Source organism: Thunnus maccoyii, chromosome 6, assembly GCF_910596095.1.
Source record: "Thunnus maccoyii chromosome 6, fThuMac1.1, whole genome shotgun sequence".
NCBI lineage: Eukaryota > Metazoa > Chordata > Actinopteri > Scombriformes > Scombridae > Thunnus > Thunnus maccoyii.
The window spans coordinates 32191927-32210884 of NC_056538.1; the positions used below are offsets into that span (position 1 = coordinate 32191927).

Consider the following 18958-nt stretch of genomic DNA (forward strand, 5'->3'; position numbering starts at 1 on the left):
TGCACCAACCTCTCTGCAAAATGTCCTAAAAGTTAACTATTAAATACCTGCAAATTACTGCAATTACTGCAACATTTCCAGGAAGTTTGTATAAAATTGAGAGTAAAGTAAAATAAAAAGTGTTTTTTTTTCCTCCACATTTTACACAAAGTCTTCCCCTCTCTCTCACACACACACAGTGACACACATACTGTCCTGGTCCTATTGTGGCTGTCAAATAAGAGCTAATGAATGAATGAACAGATGGATGGATGAATGAATGAATGAATGGATTGATGGATGAAAAATATCTCTTAAACAAACCAGTCAGTATCATCACTTAACAAAACACTGTATTTATTTATTAATTTTAATATAATTTAACGGATGGATGCATAGTTGCTGCTTTGAGATCTTGTTTACTGTCTGGCTGCAACACAGTTTCCATGACGATGATAAAGTTGAAGTTTGTGGTGTGTAGTGTTACATAATCAGTAAAAGCTTTTTTTAAATTAATAAATGTACTATGATTAGCTGCTATGAAAGTGTATAATTATTCAGGCTCCATAGTTGATAAATGAGTTGTGCTACAGAGTGAAGATGTACAGGATGTAAATATCTCTGGTTCGGTTGCATCATCAGTTCCACTTTTATGCTCAAACAAACCACAGTGTTGATCTCTGAAAGTGTCTCAAAGCACAAAAACTTTCTGTAACTTTCAAAATAATTTTATTTACCAGTTACATCAACTACTTTCCTCTACACTGGCAATAAAAAATGTTCTGCTATGGATCAAATAGTATCCACAGTTTCTGTCCAGTCCAGTTTTTCTGGCGGTTTGGACGTTCCTGAGTGTGTGTCAGGCAGGTTAAAGTGCGTGTGATGAGACAAACATCCACAGAGATGGTCGGCTGGTTCTGAAGTACAGTATTGTTTGCTGCAGCCTCAGTTTTAGCTGTATTGTTCTCAACTCAACAAATGGAGCAAACTAAAACTTCAGTCTGATTTAAAGTTCCAGTTATGCCTGCTACCATCGTAAACCCTTCCAGAGACCAGAACCTTCCAGGCAGCTTTGTTTTCCTTCTTTAACAAACTAAACCGTGGACACGTTTCAAAAAAGTGATTTGCGAGTTCTGTTTACATGCAGATCACAAACGGAGGCGCTGCCATGTTTTTACAATGGAATTTGTTTTGAAAAGTGAAACGTGCCAAAATTAACAGGAAATGATCTCCTGTTGCAAACTGCAGCTTCCACTGCCAGATAAATATTTTTCCACTTTGATCTTGAAATTTTTTTCAAAGGAAAAGTCACCACAGTGGTTTTATGAAATGATGACCTCCGATGTGTGCAGGTTTCAAATTTGTGCGAGATAATTTTCACCAAGCAGCAACGTCTGGGGCTGAAAAATGAAGCCAACGCAGAAAAACTGCAGTTCATTAAATGACCACTTGAGGCTCCAAAAGCGAGTCAATCCCCATAGACCCCCATGTTAAAATGCCCAACTTTACAGCAGAAATAAACATGTTTACAGCCTGGTACAAAAAACGGTTTTGGTCTCTAAAGCTAATTTCTCCTTTCATGACAGCTGTACAGGGATGACCTTTTATATAACTCACCTGTTTAAATTTTATTAAGGCTTAAAATTATGCATAATTAAGGGCGCTTTGAGTGACAGATGGGTTCCGTAACAGTCAAGTTGCTACTACAGCGGTGACGTTGGTTAGATAACGTGACCATGGCGTAACCATGTTACAGAGTATAGATGCAGCTGACGCTATTTCAGCATGTTTTGCCTTCATGAATGTTAATTGTAACATTTTAGTCGCCTTAAAAAAGGCTTGTTCAGCATTTGGTTGTGCTGAAAAATCCTCTAAGGAGTCGAATGTTTCGTTTTTTTCTGGTAAGTACATTTTGTTTTAATGGTTTTAAGCCTGTTTTTTGCTAGCAAAAGTTAGCATTAGCATTATCACAGTTAACCGTAGACTGTAAATGTTCTGTGGTAACCAAGCTAGCAGCTAGCGTTAGGGTCAGCTCCACCCTCTCGTTCAAATATGGTCACTTCTGCACCAAAAATCTAAGATGGCGATGGTCAAAACACCAAACTCAAGCCTTCAGAATGGGAGTCCATAAACCAACGGGTGACGTCATGGTGGCTACGTCCGTTTCTAAGGAGTTGGATGTTCAGGTTTTTTCTGGTAAGTACATTTTGTTTGAACGGTTTTAAGCCTGCTTTTTGCTAGCAAAAGTTAGCATTAGCATTATCACAGTTAAACATAGACTGTAAATGTACTGTGCTAACCAAGCTAGCAGCTAGCAGCTTGCAGCTAGCGTTAGGGTCAGCTCCACCCTCTCGTCCAAATATGGTCACTTCTATGCCAAAAATCCAAGATGGCGACAGTATAAATGCAATGGGTGACGTCATGGTGGCTACGTCCGTTATTTTTTACAGTCTATGACTTTCACACAGCACCACATTGACCCAGTAAACATTCACATTGTAAATACTGACCATGTAGACACCAAAACATCCACCTGGTCAGCCTGTACATCTTGTTTCCATTAAGTGTTTGTATTATCACACTTTAATCAAAGCACAGACTTCCTCTCCTTCACAACATGTAAACTACAATATGAAGTTTGAGCTCATTTCATGTGGTGTAAGTTAATCATGACTGGATCCCAAACAAATGACAAACCTGGTCTAAAACACTGTTCATGACATGAGGAACTGTGGCAATCTACAAGTCTTCGTTAGCGTAGCCTAGTAGTATCACATGAGTAGTAAACAGAGCCTGAACATACCTGAGTGCACCGATACTTTGTGTTTATAAGTTTGTAAATGCAAGTTTTTAAAATTTAAATCAGATAAATTCTTTAATGAAACAGTAAAGGTCATCGGTGTCCTCTGGTTGAAGCCTGTTTACCTTGATGAGGGTGATGTTTCTGTAGCTCAGACGGCGTGCGTTGGGGTCCCAACCCTCCGGCGACCAATCAGATCCCTTCTTGTTTATTTTCATTGTCATGGTTATCAGGTCTCGTTAAGAGCTGCGCACCATTCTGAGTGTGAACAGGACTGCAGAACACTAAAACATAAACGTCTCCTTCTTGATCCAATGTGTTGACTGGTTGATGTTATTTAGTGAACTGGTGAAAACAAAAGATCTCCTGATCATAGTTCACAAAAAAGATCCAAAGAGACGCAAAATATACGACGATTCATCTTCGAGATATCCTCGGATGGTGGTAAAAAGTCAAAATGAAAAGTTAAAAAGTGTCTGTTATGTTGTAAAAAAAATGTTTCATAAATGTTTAGTCATCTCCAGAACGTCACCAGTTACGTCCGAAACTTTCCTCCACACAGACAATAAAAAATGCTCTGGTACGGATCAAATATTAATCCACAAATTTCTGTCTTCTCTGGTATAAAAACAATTTAAATTCTTGTGTGTGATCCGGTGGCAGCAGAACTTTAACTCACACACTTCCTGTCCGGTACAGTTTTTACAGTTTGGAAGTTGTCAGGCAGGATAGAGTGTGTGTGATGATGAGACAGATATCCACTGAGGAGGGTGAGGGGCATCAGCTGATCTCCGTGTGTGTGTGTGTGTGTGTATGTGCGTTCGTGTGTGCATGTGTGTGTGTGTGCGCTTGTTTTTTTACTGGCTCGCCCCCATTTCGCCCCCCCACAGCAGGGGGACGCTGTCAGAGCTGATTATTCGATCAGAAAGACTGACGAGTTCAGCAATGCATTAACTGAGTATTAAAAGGGCCGACACTAAGGCCGATGCATGCTTGCACACACGCACACACACACACACACGAACACACACACACACACACACACACACACATTTGTAGAGCAACCACATCACACAAGATACTGGATGAAACTTTGCATTCGTGAGTTTTTGTTTGTGCAAACAATGCAGCTTAATGAGTCGCTGATCATTAATGAGTGTTGCACCTTCACTGCAACAAGCTGCAGACACACACACGCACACACACACACACACACACACACACACACAATAGACACACAATAGACAAACATATAATATAAAACTGCAGAAGTTAAGTCTATTTTGAGTGTAAAATCAAAAAGTTTTTTAATTTCTTCTACATAAATCTTTAACAAGGCACAAAAACCAGGAAAACTGACATCATACAACCTCAGAGGTGTTTGTCTCTCTGACTGATGAGACAGGAAATAAGTAAATAAGAAAAGTTACTGTAATAATTATATATAATATAATTAATAATAATGATTAAAGGTAATGAGCTAATTCTGCGTCGATGCGTGTCGTGTTGTAACGAAGCGGGAAGATAAACAGCTGATGCATTAGCATTAGCCTGGCGAGCTAGCAGTCAGTGACGCATGAAATAAAGCAAAAACTTGCACAAGGGGATCTTAAAATCCCCAGTGGTTCAGGGAAGGTCGTTGCATTGTGGAATCATGATGAAAAATACAGCCGTGAGTCTCAGATCGGTTTCGGGTCTCAAATTCTGCAGGACCAGTCGGGTTCTATTGGAAACTGAGAGTTGTGGGTATGGGCCAGGTTCAGGACTTGGTTTTAGGAGTAATGAGATGAGGATGAACCTGCATCCTGTGATCTGTGTGTGTGTGTGTGTGTGTGTGTGTGTGTGTGTGTGTGTGTGTGTGTGTGTGTGTGTGTGTGCTCACCTGCTGTAGAATGACCATGGTTCTGGTGTCTGTCCTTCTGATTGGACATCAGCAGACACCTGTAGACCCTGAGAGACACACAGAGAACCATAAGGACATTTATGCAGAGCAATTATATCTATAAATCTATATTCACAGAGAATATTTCATTACAAGCTAAGAAGTTTAAGATGAAGATATTGATACCACTCTCATGTCTGTTAGATGCTACATGCAACAAGTAACGTACTTAAATAAAATACCAGAAAACAATAACAATAACAAAGGAAAAGGTAAAAGTAGGAATGACCAGTCCACACACACACACACACACACACACACACACACACACACACACACACACACACACACACACACACACACACAGTCATGTTTCCACCACTTCAGAGGACATTACATTGACTTGCATTCATTTACAGGAGACTTATCCTAACCTTAATATAACCCTAAACTAACCTTAACTTTAAACCAAGTCTTCACCCTAAAATTAATGACTTACATTAAGGGGACTTGCTTATTGTCCCCATAAGGGAGGCGAGTCCCCACATCCCCCTCTCCCTCACACACACACACACACACACACACACACACACACACACACACACACACACACACACACACACTCAGGTGTTGTTTTACCTATAAACATGATCAAAGTAGCAGCAGACATATAAAAACCAGCCTTGTTAAAGGTCTGCTGGGTTTTTAATAGCAGCACTATGTCTGCTTGTAGGATCCATATAAATGCTGTAGGTAACACACACACACACACACACACACACACACAGACACACACACACACACACAGAGGACATGCACAAAGGCGGCTAACAGAGGTGGACATATAAAGGAAAAAAAAGACGAAGGGAAGAAAAGTCTAAGAAAGTGCAACCAGTTACATGTAGAGACAGAAGTATATACTAATTGTATGTGAATGGTAAATATTATACAACACAACACTAAATGTGTACTAATGTTATGCACTGATAGTGTGTAATATTCTGCCTGTTAAGTGACAAGAGGCAAAAGAAGCAGCAGTTGTTTCTAAATTTTAAATGTGCTCTTTCAAAGATAAAGACAGGAAGGTTTAAAACTATAATGTCCCTCAAAATTCTCCTTATACTGTTTATTATTAAAGCATATATTGAATTTGCTCGTTCATTTGCTGCTGCACATTAGACATTAGGCCTCCTCACCGTCTCATTTTAAATCTCTTCTTAAAACCCAAACTGGCTTCTGACACCATGTAGTGTGTTGCATCTTGTGTGAGCACTGCACTTTATTTATTTTATTTATTTCATTTGTTTTTATCCTATTTTACTTGATTTTATCTTATTTTATTTGTTTTTATCTTATTTTATTTGATTTGATCTTATTTTATTACTTTTATCCTATTGTGTCCTTCATCGTTTTATTGTGTTCTGTTTTGCTATTAATTGTGTTTTTTATCTTGCTGTGCAGCACTTTGGAAACCTTGTGTTTGTTAAAATTGTGCTTTATAAATAAAGTTGATTGGATTGAATTTGTGATTTTATTTGTTCAACACAACCTTCTAGAAAAGTTTATTGTTTCATTTCACTTTGAGAAAAGTATTAAACTAAAACTCTACTGTACAAACACTCCTCTGCATGTCATCATCTTTAAGAAAAATGCATATTATTTATATCTATTTTCTTATTTTTCTTTACATTTAACACTCAGAGCCAGGTCACATGACCCTGAAGTTTACAAACCCAATTACCTCTTTTTGTTGTAGTAGCATATGTTATTGATCAGGGAGAGATTTTAAGTCGCTTCAATGTCCATACAAACTGTACAGTGTGTGTGTGTGTGTGTGTGTGTGTGTGTGTTGTGGGGTGGGGGGGGGGGGGGTGGGGGGGCTGGGGGGAGAGGATTAGCCCTGGTGAATTATTCAGCCTCCTTTAATGAAGCTTTAGTTTGATCCTTTGACTTGTTGACACATGGCAGCCGTGACACCTCGACCTCATTAGACGTTTTTTGTTCAGGTTCTTTGAACCGAGAGTCAAAGTCTCACCTGAGGAACAAACTACAGTCACTTAAAATCCTCCGTTATCACATTTTATCAACCTGCTCGAGTAGAAATACTGTTATTTGACTGTAGATGCATTAATCAATATTTTTTATGTTACCACGTTGCATCCAAACTGCGCAGGTTGTATGTTTTATTACAAGAAGGAACGTTCTGTGTTTTAACGGCAAGTTTAGCAACTGTTTTATTTTACGCACTGAAACGTGCGTCTCACTAGTTTTTGTTTGTGTTGTTGTTGTTCTTTTAAATTTAAAGTGAAAAAAAGTGTCTTCTTGATCCTTCTGTTTAAAAGTTTGATCGTCTCTGTGCAGTTTGTTTACATTCATCTGATGAAGGAGGAAAGTTTCTCTGAGCTCGTTGAAAATCTTAATTAAAGGGGCGGGGCTAAGAGCAGGATTTGTGACATCACAGCTAGTTTATTTGGAAGCCAATCAGGTTTCAACTTGCACAAGTGAGACGTGGAAACATGAAGCCTCCAGAGCACAAACACTGAGAATAAACTTTACAGTGAAGGAGGAGACATCTGTTGTCATGAAAAGAGAAATTAGCTACAGAGACCAAAACCGTTTTTTGTACCAGGCTGTAAACATGTTTATTTCTGCTGTAAAGTTGGACATTTTAACATGGGAGTCTATGGGGATTGACTAACTTTTGGAGCCTCAAGTGGCCATTCAAGGAACTGCAGTTTTTGGCACTTCCACATTGGCTTCATTTTACAGCCCCAGAGGTTGTCGGTTAACTTAGCTTAGCATAAAGCCTGGAAACAGGTGGAAACAGCTAGCCTGGCTCTGTACCTCTCAGGGTGCAACATGGCGGGCTCCGTGGAAGAAGACCCGCTCCCTCTGTAGATATAAAGGTTCGTTCTAAGGTGACGAAAATGTTTATTTTCAGGTGATTAAACACTAATTAAAACAACAAAAACTTATTAATATTATATTCCATTTCTGTCCAGGTCCGTTCTGCAGGTCCTACACCCTGCACCTTTAACTGCGGTAAATTATTCACTTTCTCATTATCCAGTTTTATGTGGATAATTTGACCTTTGACCCCTGGCAGAGGTCACAGCTGCCTTTCAGAGGGACAACCGGCTCTAAACAACTAAAATCCCAGAGGGTTTCTGGTTGGAAACTACTTTTCAAAAGGTTTCTAATTAAAGTGGAAGCTGTAACTTTTCCCTAACATGCAACCACTATAGCGATGGCGGCGCTAACGTTTAGATGTCAGCTAGCATGTTTCTATATCTTTGACTTGATGCTTTGCTTCATGTGTCTGACTCTCCTGCCTGGTTTTTCCTTTTTTATCTCAGATCTTAAAACATTTTTTCTGGAACATCAAAGCCAACATTTATTTTTGATCATGTAAATTGTCAGAAGAGCCACGTTTGAGCCGTCCTCGTGCAGCCGTGTCCATGCAGCTGTTTACACCATGAAGACCAGTTTGACCAGCATTCATTTCAACTTCAGACCTGCTGCTGCAGTTTACTCTCTCTCTCTCTTCCTGACTGACCTTTGTTGAGTCTCCAATGAAGCAAATGCCATAAAATGGTCTAATAATAAATGGAAAGAATTACAGCAACACACACACAAATACACGTTAAATGATATACAAGCCTCTCTCTCTCTCTCTCTCTCTCTCTCTCTCTCCACCCAACACACACACACACACACACACACATCAATATTTCAGCATCTAATTACCCCGGCAGAGGTCTGGGACAAAGGTTATGTGCAGCCACTGTGTCTAAACATATCAGATTTTATACCTGCACTATAGGTTAAAACGGATTAGCAAAAAAGGTGAGCAACACAGTGAAACATCCTGCAACAGAGACACAATATTTTAAAAAAAAAGAAGAAATTAAATTAAGGAAAGACACGAAGAGATGAGATGAAAATGAAAAACAGAGAAGAAACAAAAATGTAGGAAGAGAAGAGAATGATGAAGGGAAACAAAAAAGGAAAAACAGGAAAGTAATGGAAACAAAGATAGTGAGGAAGAAAAAATAGCACAAACGGGAGGACATAAGAGGGGAAAAGAGGAAAGTTAGAGAAGAAAGAGAAGAAGAGGAAGATAAAAAACGGGGTAAGGAGGGTGTTGGTAAATTTTCCTTTGCTCTCTTTGTTTCTGTCATCTGAGTGTTGGATTGAATGCTGTGTCCGTCCACTACATCCATACTGGTTTCTAAAATCTCAGGACATTAAACCAGAATTTAATGTTTGGTGATTTTTGTTTAATATCAACATTTTCTGTTTTTACTAATTTTAAAGCAGGCCTCAAAAAGCCCTTCACTTGCAGCCAAGAATACTGGCATAAAAAGTTGACATTTCTTAGACTGAATGATGAATTGGTTGATTGAAAAAATAGATCGGAATAATCAATAATAAAAAAGCTTTTCCTGCAGGTTGACAACGGCTTGGGGGCTAAAGTCTGGGACCTCAACCACGGACTGTATCCAAAGATGGACGTAGCGAGGTGTGACGTCAACCGTTGGTTTGTGTTGGAGCCGGTTTGAAGCCCAGAGTTGCAGCTTATGTTCGGTGCCATCTTTTCCGGTTAGAGACAGGAACTTCTAAATAAGGAGTGCGGAATGTTTCCTGCTACCTCGAACCCAAGCTAACGATAGCTTACTATTGCAACAATAGTCCGACCATGTTAAATATGGTCAAAGTTCCAAAACTTGAGGTGAGTGCACGTAAAAATGCTCCCTGCAAGTCAAAAGTCAGGGCTTCAAACTGCTCTGAACGCTTTGTTCGCAAAATTACCTCTACGTTCTTCTCCTGATGACATCAGATCGTTTGTTGGTAGCCTTTGTCGCTTTCTGTAGCAGCCGGCCAATCAGAGCAGGGGGCGGGGCCTTAAAGAGACAGGAGCTAAAACGGCCTGTTTCAGACAGAGGCTGAACTGAGGGGCTGCATAAAGGACCAGTAGAGGATAAATAAGGAGTTTTTAACTGTTAATCATACAAAGATATTCCAGTAGAGATTATAAATATAGAGCTGGGAATGTGCATGATATGTCCCCTTTAAGAAAACACATCTGGGCGTTCTGGGTGCCTTGCAGAGCAATGCTGTGCAGTTTGGTGAGAACCCAAATCAAATTCCTGCCCACTCTTCACCGCCTGCTGATGAGCCTGAGGGAAACACCACCAACCCCCCACTGGGAGAGGCAGACTGACCGAGTAAAACCCTCTAATGGGACAGCTGTGGACAAATATTGAACCCAAAGGGCAATGGATTATGGGTAACTTTCTGGGGCAACTGATGGGTGAAGGGCTTTTACAAAATTTGGAAACATTTTATGTTTGTGGAATACAGACAAATAAAATGATGTTAGTTTGGATGATCAATATTTCTGTTTTTTAACTGGCGAGCGAATCAATAGCTGAGTCGAGGGGCCGCAGCTAATTCAGACATGTGTCTAATAACAGTAAGATGGACAAAACTGAACATTGAAGTTTGACACAGCAGCCATTATATCTAGAAGTAATATCAGTGGAGTGTTGATGAATTTTATGGATATGGACGGAGCCATGATGGCATAAGTACCTGGTACTGGTTTAAAGGTTTCAACTTCTAATAGCAAGTGTTGTAGTGGAGAATATAGAAAGTAAACACCAGGAACAAGCTTCATTTTTTCAGGGAGACATATGAAAGGAATGCTGTGATTACTGTGTCCTCACCCGTCATTGGCTCACATTAGCAGATTACGTCGAAGTATGACTGTTGACATTTCCTCGGCTACACCTAGTTCAGACAATGATATCATGACGTATGCGTCAAGATAAGAGTCTAAAAGCTTTGTGAGTACCCAGGGAGGGACCAGGAGTCAAACCCAACCTGTCCAAAGTCACATCACATTCAGTGTTCACATGGCTGTTGTAAATCAAATTAGACTTTGTTTACTCATTTGGCTTTTAAAGGTTGAAGCGTACAAGAAAGTACATGAAAGTAAAACAAATGTATGTGAAGGACATGTTAAAATAAAAATAAACAACATACAGTAGAACTGTATTATTGTGAACTCCATTAAAGCTGCATTGCAGGATTTTTGTCTCCCCCTTCTGGCAGTGAGAGTAATTACAAAAACATTGTTGACATGTGCTTACATCACAGGCTCCACCTTAGCCTACTCTGTCGCTACTGTTGCAGCTGTAAAACAGTGAATAAATTGTTTTGAGTGTTGCACAACCCTCATGAAATGACTCGTTTCACCATCAGAATTTGATCCATTCAGTCCGATAACATTTGGAAAGTCTAGAAGAGCTGCACGATTAAATTATTTATCCCCATTCGAGTTAGCAGAGAGCTAACCAGAAGTTAGCCAACAGAGGTCTCTAGTGTGCATGCTCTGCCCAGAGAGTATGTGTAGTATGTATTCATCCAGCCAGCGCAGGAACGTCAAACCCAACGCATTATGAAAAACTCTGTATCCTGTGAAATACAGAGAGATTTATCTGGTGATCGGCTTAATCAGCATTGTTTGAACTCGTTTGGCTTGAATGTAACGGACATTGATATGAAAAAGTTCCGCACTGCAGGTTTAACTCATTTTTTATTTTGACTTCCTTCCCGATGAAAAACAAGACAGCAAGTCTTTTCAGGAAGTTCCCCAAAACAACATGTATTTATGTTCAAATGACAAAGGCCTCTAGCAGCCGTAAGGATGATGACTCCATTGAGAGGAAAGGAGGAACTTGGTGACGTTAACATAGAGCCACAATATCTGCAGAGGTGGTCGCTTTGTGACCACATTGAACAGACGTGTAAATGCTATTACGTTGTCAATCCACATACAAGTACGTGGGCAGAAATACGTAATAGATAAAGCAGCTGCTCCAAACCAGTGAGGTAGCAACCATTAGCCAGTTAGCAAGCTAGGCTAGTAGCAAGAAAACAGCAAGAAAGCTTTGGATACTCAAGATGGATGAAGTCAAGACGAGACCAAGTGTCGGCTTCTTCTCCCACTTTGAAAAGCAAGCAAAAGTCCGAACAATAGCGTAGCTTCATGAACGGCTTCCATCTTTTCTTTCTTGTTGTTGTTTGAGCCGGACGGAGTGATCGGATCTCAACACTGGAGACACATATTATTCCAGGTGTAGATGCAATCGGGTTAAATCATATCTAGAGACAATCTGGACACCAGACACATTTTAATGCAAAGTGTAAAGGGACTAATGATTTTGTGGTCTTCTAAAACTTGTACATTTATTTTTCGAACTAGCACAGATACACAGTATATCAAAAACCATCACCTCGCTGGAAAAGCAAAACAAGAATCTGATTATTTCTAAATAACCAATTAACTTATTATGTTGTCCTATTCAATCAGCAGCTCCATTCAGGTGTGCACATTATAACATTATGCTTATATGTTCTTGTAAATTCAGCTTCCAAACCTTTTTGGTTTGTGACCCATTAATAATCCATAAAATTCCTTTGTGCATCCCTGTGAATGTTTGCTAACGTCTATGAGCTGTGAACGCTACAACCAAACAAACGTTCTCCTTCATTCACTCCTTCAAAAATCACACAAAACGAATATAATGTTTCTCTCCTATATTGTTCAACCATTACACAACATCATACCAACACACTAAAAATCATCTAGTTCAATGATGGAATACTGGGTTAACTTTGCCTTGTACCAATGAGTTGTTTTGACCCAACGTTAGTAATTGTTTTATATTACTGTGATATTTATCTAAACCAAAATATATTTATTTGAACCCGGCGCCAGACACAAGCTCAATTAAAACCTTAAAACTGTCACAGATTGCTTCTTAGTTGTACAAAATTAAGTGCATATAACATTTAAAACTGCAAAGCACATAATATCAACAATTAGTGACAAATAGCGACACGTAAGTTTAAAAAGAGCTAAAGTAGATTAGAACAGTTTGCAACCATGACATCATTTTAGTTTAGGTAAATAACCAGCAGTAATATAAAAAAACACTTTTAATAACCCATAACTGCAGTATTTCAGATCAGTCATTTTTAGTGTGTATTCATTTTGTTTGCCTCTTTTACTCTTTTTTAAAAAATTTCTATTGTTCTTATTTCTCTTCTTATATTATTTTGCATTTTGTAAAGCACTTTCCTTGTGTGTGAAATGTTTTATGTAAATAAATGTCTATTCATGAATAAAGCAGATTATGATCTAAAAAGCAAGTCCTAATCTTAAAGATACTTTTCTGTTCATAGGATCCATATAAACACTGTAGGTAACAAAGAAACAAACAAACAAACACACACACACACACACACACACACAGAGTAAAGGGATTAGGCATTAAAGCCAACATGCCTCTATAAGCTTACTACCTGACTGTTTGTCCTTACCCTTTTGCGTGATCTGAACTCTTCTGTTTTTCTCTCTCTCTGTCCTTCCTTCGTTCCAGTTCTGGTGTCGCCACAGACGTCTTCCTCGGTGGACGGAGGGATGAAGGATGGAGGATAACGAGACAGTGGGGTCTTTCTTCAGGAAGTCTGGGGGAAACCTGTTAATCCCACAGCAGGAGCATGAAGAAAAACAATGACTCTGTCATTTTTCTCCTGTCCTCAGACTTTTTCCTTCTTTTTATGTTTACCTGTTCTCTCTCTCCTCTCGTCAGTATGACTCTCTCTCTTTACCTCCCTCTCTCTCTCGGCAGATATATGACTCTTTACCTGTTTGTTTCTCTTCTTACTTTCAATTCTGAATTCTCAGAAATGACTCCTTTTCTTCCTCTGTTCTTCTCTCTCTCTCTCTCTCTCTCTCTCTCTCTCTCTCATGTGAAGGTCTTTCCTCCCTCCCTCTTTCTTGTTGGTATTAACACAGCAAGCTGCTCATTCACTGCCACTGATCCCTGTTAGAGAGAGAGAGAGAGAGTCAGCGGGGGTGATGAGGTTCAACATAGAGGAGGTTGTAATTAGACACACACACACACACACACACACACACACACACACACAAATGTACAGTAACCATTTATTCAAGTACTGTATTTTTTTTGAGCTACTTTATTTTAATTAAAGATCCCCTCTAGATATTTTTAATATGTATATAAAATATTCTACTTTGAATATTAATGTGTCTGATATCGTTTTTCCCCAAAAAAATCCTTAAAATGACATCTACTTCTCCCTCATTAAACAAAAGATCCTTCCTTCACTGTAAAGTTTATTCTCAGTGTTTGTGCTCTGGAGGCTTCAAGTTTCCACATCACACTTGTATAAACTGAATATTGAATCAGGATTAGCTTCCAAACTAGTTGTGATGTCACAATTTTTTTTCAGTCATATATATAATGTTACAATATCAGATGTTCAAATTAAATGTGGCCAATGGGTCAAATAATGATGTAAACATATGTAGCGGTAATCTCTGTGAGCAACAAGCAGCCGCTTCAGACCAAGCGGCAACCTCCTGGCTGAAAAATGAAGCCAATGCAGTAGTGCCAAAAACCTGCATTCTCTCTAACGGCCAGCAGGGGGCGACTCTACTGGCTGCAAAAAGAAGTATGATTGTATGGAAGTCTTTGAGAAAATGACCCTACTTCTCTCTTGACTTATTACCTCAGTAAACTGTTTCCTGATGAGTTCATGGTCTCAATCGCTAGTTTCAAGTCTTCTTCAATACAGCATGATGTTCATTTTGTAAATTATGGTCCCATTAATTTAAATTTGACGATAAAGCAGCGTATGCTTTAGGACGTGGCTACATCGTGATTGACAAGTCGCTACCACGGCAATAACATTGCTTACGTAACATAACCATGGCATATAGACATAGCTGCTGCTATTCCACAGCGTGTTTTCAGTTCACTAAAGTTAATTGTAACATTGTGGTCACCTAAAAACAGTCTTGTTCACCGTTTGGTTTTAATAAAAGACTCATCAATGAGTCGGATGATCAGTTTTTCCAGTGAGTACATTTTATTTTAACGGTTTTAGGCTTATTTTTTGCTAGCGAAAATTAGCATTGGCATTATCACTGTTAACCATAGATTGTAAATGCACCGTGCTAACCACGCTAGCAGCTAGTGCTATGGTCAGCTCCACCCTCTCGTCCAAATATGGTCACTTCTGACTCCAAAAATCAAATCATGGTGACTACCTCCATATTTTTTACAGTCTATGCTTCAGATGCTCAGTTTCCAACAGTTTTTTTTTCTACTTTCAGCCTGAGCCGATGTCAGCTGGTGACGGATTTCTTAATATGGTCATCTGCTCCAAGCACAGTGCGCCATTTCACTGCTCCGCTCCGCTAACATTATGGTGTTTTTTCATTGTATTGGGGGTAGTCACGCTGAGCCATGACTTCATTACACAGCAGGACAAAGTAAAATAAGTTGTTTACCTGTTGGAGGTGTGCTGGTTGTCTCCAGCTCTTCATCAAACATCATCATCACTGTGGCTGTTTCTGTTTGTACTGTTCCCCCCTACATTACCGCTCAACAAACAGCTCCAAATATCTCCAGATGTTGTTGTGTCAGCTGGTTATTTAGTGTCGCTAACGAAGCTCTGCTAGTATTGAGATGTCTCCGGTTATTCAGTCATTTAAAAGCTATTAAGATGAAGCAGTAAAGCAGGAAATGTTGGGTTTGCATCAGCAGTAACTTAACACTATTGACACGGCTGCCCCTCGGCAGGATTCCTGAAAACTGGCCAATCAGAACAGAGTGGGCTCATCAGGAGGCGAGCCTTAAAGAGACAGGAGCTAAAACGGCCTGTTTCAGACAGAGGCTGAACTGAGGCTCTGCATAAAGGACCAGTAGAAGATAAATAAGGAGTTTTTAACTGTAAATCATGAAAAGCTACTTTAGTGGAATCCCAGAATAAAAATATAGAGCTGCAAATGAGTGTAACAGGTCCCCTTTAAAATCAGTTTTTCAATGACAAACTTAAATGTGAAAACAGCCTTCAAGTGTCAAACATACATCATTCTGCACAGTGAAGCTCAAATATTGAACTGAAGGAACATATTTTTGAGTGGAGGGGGACTTTGATGCTACTTTATGCCTCAAATCAACCACATTTCAGAGGAAAATATTGTACATTTTACTCCTCTACATTTATCTAACCGCTTTAGTTACTTATATGAAAAACACGATTATAAAATCCTACACATTGTTAAATATTAAACCGTCCTTTTTGTCTTGTGAGCTCTTGTAGAAAGACGATGAGATAAAGTCAGTAAAATAAATACATAAATGCATATTTTCATTTCTCGTTGCTTTCATAGATGACTCTGTGATGAACTGACTGGCTTTAATGAACTGTGTGACTCTCAGGTGCATTTATGTTATATTTTAACATGAATGTTTTATTAATTTCAGAAATGTGGTGTTGCAATTATGCCAAAAGTTTTGGTGACATGCAAATCTTGAAATGTAATGTAAAGATGGAGGAGCAGTTAGAGAGAACTGCTGAATATGCAGATAAAACAAAACATACTTGATTAAATAACTGAATGAAAAGGTTATGACCTAAAAGAAACTACTCTGCTGCTTGTAAAGACAACAAAGCCGACGCAGCATATGGTTTTATTTACTGTAAAATAAAAGTGCTTTGAACTGTCCAAGCTGCCCCTGATCCAGAGGAACCAACATCCTGTTACCTGGATGAATGTCGACCACTAGACTGCCTGAATCTCTCTCAATCTTCATGCAACCTTTCATGTCTTATTTAGTTTACAGGTCACCTTCCGTCATTTCACGGCAAGTCAAGAGGCTTTAAGCGAAAACTGTCAGTAAGTTTTATTGAAAAAGCAACGTTTCGGTTACAAACATTCATTAAGCAATAAACTCATACGATGATGGAGAATAAAACAGAATACCAGACACCTGCAAAAAGAAAATACTGAATGCAAAAAAATAAGAATTTATCAACAAGAGAAGTTCAAACAGGAGACGTTAATCAATCAAACAATGACAACCAGTCCATGCATACTATCAAAACTAGGAAAACATTTCATATTTGGCATCTTGAAGAAAAAAAAAAGTTTCATAAAATCTAAAAGACACAAACTAGAAAGTCTGGATGTGGTCAGAGGTACAACACATTTTAAAGAGAATAAACTGCATTTGGCATTAAAGAAAGTGGTTTAACGTTTGAGGAAATAAGTTGTTTTCTTTCTGAGAGAGAGATGAAAAAAAATACTGACGTTCGTACTGAAATGTGTTTGAAAAGTTTATGATTTCCGCCTCTTTTCATTCAACCTTTATTTAAGATTCTCGGAGGAATCGTTGAGGGTGAGCTTCATTTAAAGTGATGTTGAGATCACACCATGAAAAATACAAACATACTATAACACGGCTTTTCTCTTTTTATCAACATTATAACAACATGCTGCCATCGTCAATAAATAATCTTTATTGGCAAAACCAATCGAGGTTCAGTGAGCTGATCAAAACATACAGAAGTCGTATATTTATCATTATTATTATTATTATATGTTATATTATTGTAACTATTGATAAAGCTACTATTAGTGTCACTGATGCTGATATTGATGAATTATTATTGTTATTATATCAGCTTCTGATGTGAATCTAATTCTCATTATTCTCTGTGGACACGTATATGTACATCATCACACACACACACACACACACACCATCATCATCATCATCATCATCATCATCATCATCATCATCATCGTACATGAGAAGCCCCCCTGCACACCTCAGTCTCAGCCGACATGTCTTGTCCAGCTTTGTTTATCTGCAGAGACTCAATCAAAGAAACATTTTAAAAAAGAAAAAGAAAAACTCGTCTCGCACCTCTGGACACGAAGATGTTACACACAGTAAATAAGTACATTTACTCAAATACTATACTTAAATACAATATTAAAGTACTTTACTTCTCCTCCTCCATGACTATGACTGTTATTAGTTTGTTTGTTTGTATTTCTTTACTTTTTTTGCACTGTAAAAGTTTAATAAGAACAATTTGAAAAAGAAGTTGTATATTTTTCTGTGCAGAAAGTGTGATTAAAACATGTAATGTGAGTGAATGATTCATAAAATAGTGCAGTGTCAGTTTTAGTAGATTGTTTCAACAGAAGATCTTAACAAATTCATCACTTATCTACAAACTCAAATCCTGTTGCTCCGCTTTATTTTCACACTATAAACCACAACAGAGACTTTCTTCAATCTCAGTATATTTCTTACATGTAGAAGTTGAACTAACAGTTTTTTTTTAAAAAGATTTAAAAAAACAAAAACAAATGGGCACCACAGTTTATTTTAACCACAGTATACAGGTATGATGTGAATGTTACCTGAGAGGTTTTGATATTTGTTCTGTTTCACTCTGGTCAGAGCAGGCTAGCTCTTTATGCTAAGCTAGGCTAACCGCGCCCTGACTGACTTCCTTCTGATTCCTTGCACACAAGTTAATTTACTGATGCGGCTCTTTTCATTAAGATTCATCAAATTCTGATAATACAGAGTCATTTTTTTGAGTGTGATGCTTAGAAAAAAGTATTAATTGTCTTAAAGCTTTAACTCTTTTGTGTTGATTGTGTGCAAGAAAAAGTCTTTTTGGGCGACTGTGGCCATTAAAGTTATCATACAGCCCAGTGCTGTTCCTGCTGCAGCATGTGTACAAGTGGTATCACCGCGTTAGTGAAGAGAAGACTTATATATATATATATATATATTATCTAATGCCACAATGGAAGCTGGCTGTGTTTAAACACAGTGTTACGCTGCTAATAGTGGTTGATATGGACATAAGATCCGAAAGGATAAGCTACAAATCATTAGAAAATATACAAATAAACCCAATACAGATAATGTAAATGATTTTGTAAACAGACATTTAAGAGCAACACAGTAAAAGTGTTGTAATTTTCATCAATTCCTCTATAAAGTTAGTCTTGTAAAAATGTAAACGCTCTGTTCATGCTGAATATTTGCCCTTATAGGTAAACAACTGTGAAGCTGTAATCCGGTAGTTTGGTAAACTTTAACGACACAGCTGATTCAACCCTGACTGGACGTTTTTTTCGTGGTCCGTCTCAGATGTTGGTGAGCACCGTGCTGGTCACTATGGTGACGGTGACTGTCCCGGGGAGGTCGTTGTCCTGGCGATTGCCTTTGTCCCTCAGGTGGAGCGTCTGCTGGAAATCGCCTTGCTCGGCTGGCAGCGTCACCTGACCCATGAAGGAATCCATCAACACGTTGTGGTTGTAGATCTGAGAGACACAGTGAGAGAGGAAGTCACCGCTTGATTCATTCATATTTATATATATA

At 38.6% G+C, this 18958-nt stretch overlaps 2 protein-coding genes across 4 annotated transcripts in view; both read right to left on the reverse strand.

Annotated features, from left to right (window-relative positions):
• The window catches only part of LOC121898247 (unconventional myosin-VIIa), an 81938-nt gene extending 68798 nt beyond the window's left edge, over nucleotides 1-13140 (reverse strand). The window contains exons 1-2 of one of the 3 annotated variants that reach the window (XM_042413195.1): nucleotides 13053-13140; nucleotides 4662-4729 (exon numbers count right to left, since the gene is read on the reverse strand). In XM_042413195.1, coding sequence (XP_042269129.1) covers nucleotides 4662-4679 — 18 coding nt within the window. In that variant the 5' untranslated portion in view covers nucleotides 4680-4729; nucleotides 13053-13140. Of the gene's footprint in view, nucleotides 1-2904; nucleotides 3288-4661; nucleotides 4744-13052 lie in introns of those variants that run through there. The other 2 variants (XM_042413196.1, XM_042413194.1) reach the window with 2 other exon arrangements.
• A 3295-nt stretch (nucleotides 13141-16435) lies between these two features.
• capn5a (calpain 5a) overlaps nucleotides 16436-18958 on the reverse strand; it is a 36565-nt gene continuing 34042 nt past the window's right edge. The window contains exon 13 of the mRNA XM_042413210.1: nucleotides 16436-18900. Coding sequence (XP_042269144.1) covers nucleotides 18724-18900 — 177 coding nt within the window. The 3' untranslated portion in view covers nucleotides 16436-18723. The remainder of the gene's footprint in view (nucleotides 18901-18958) is intronic.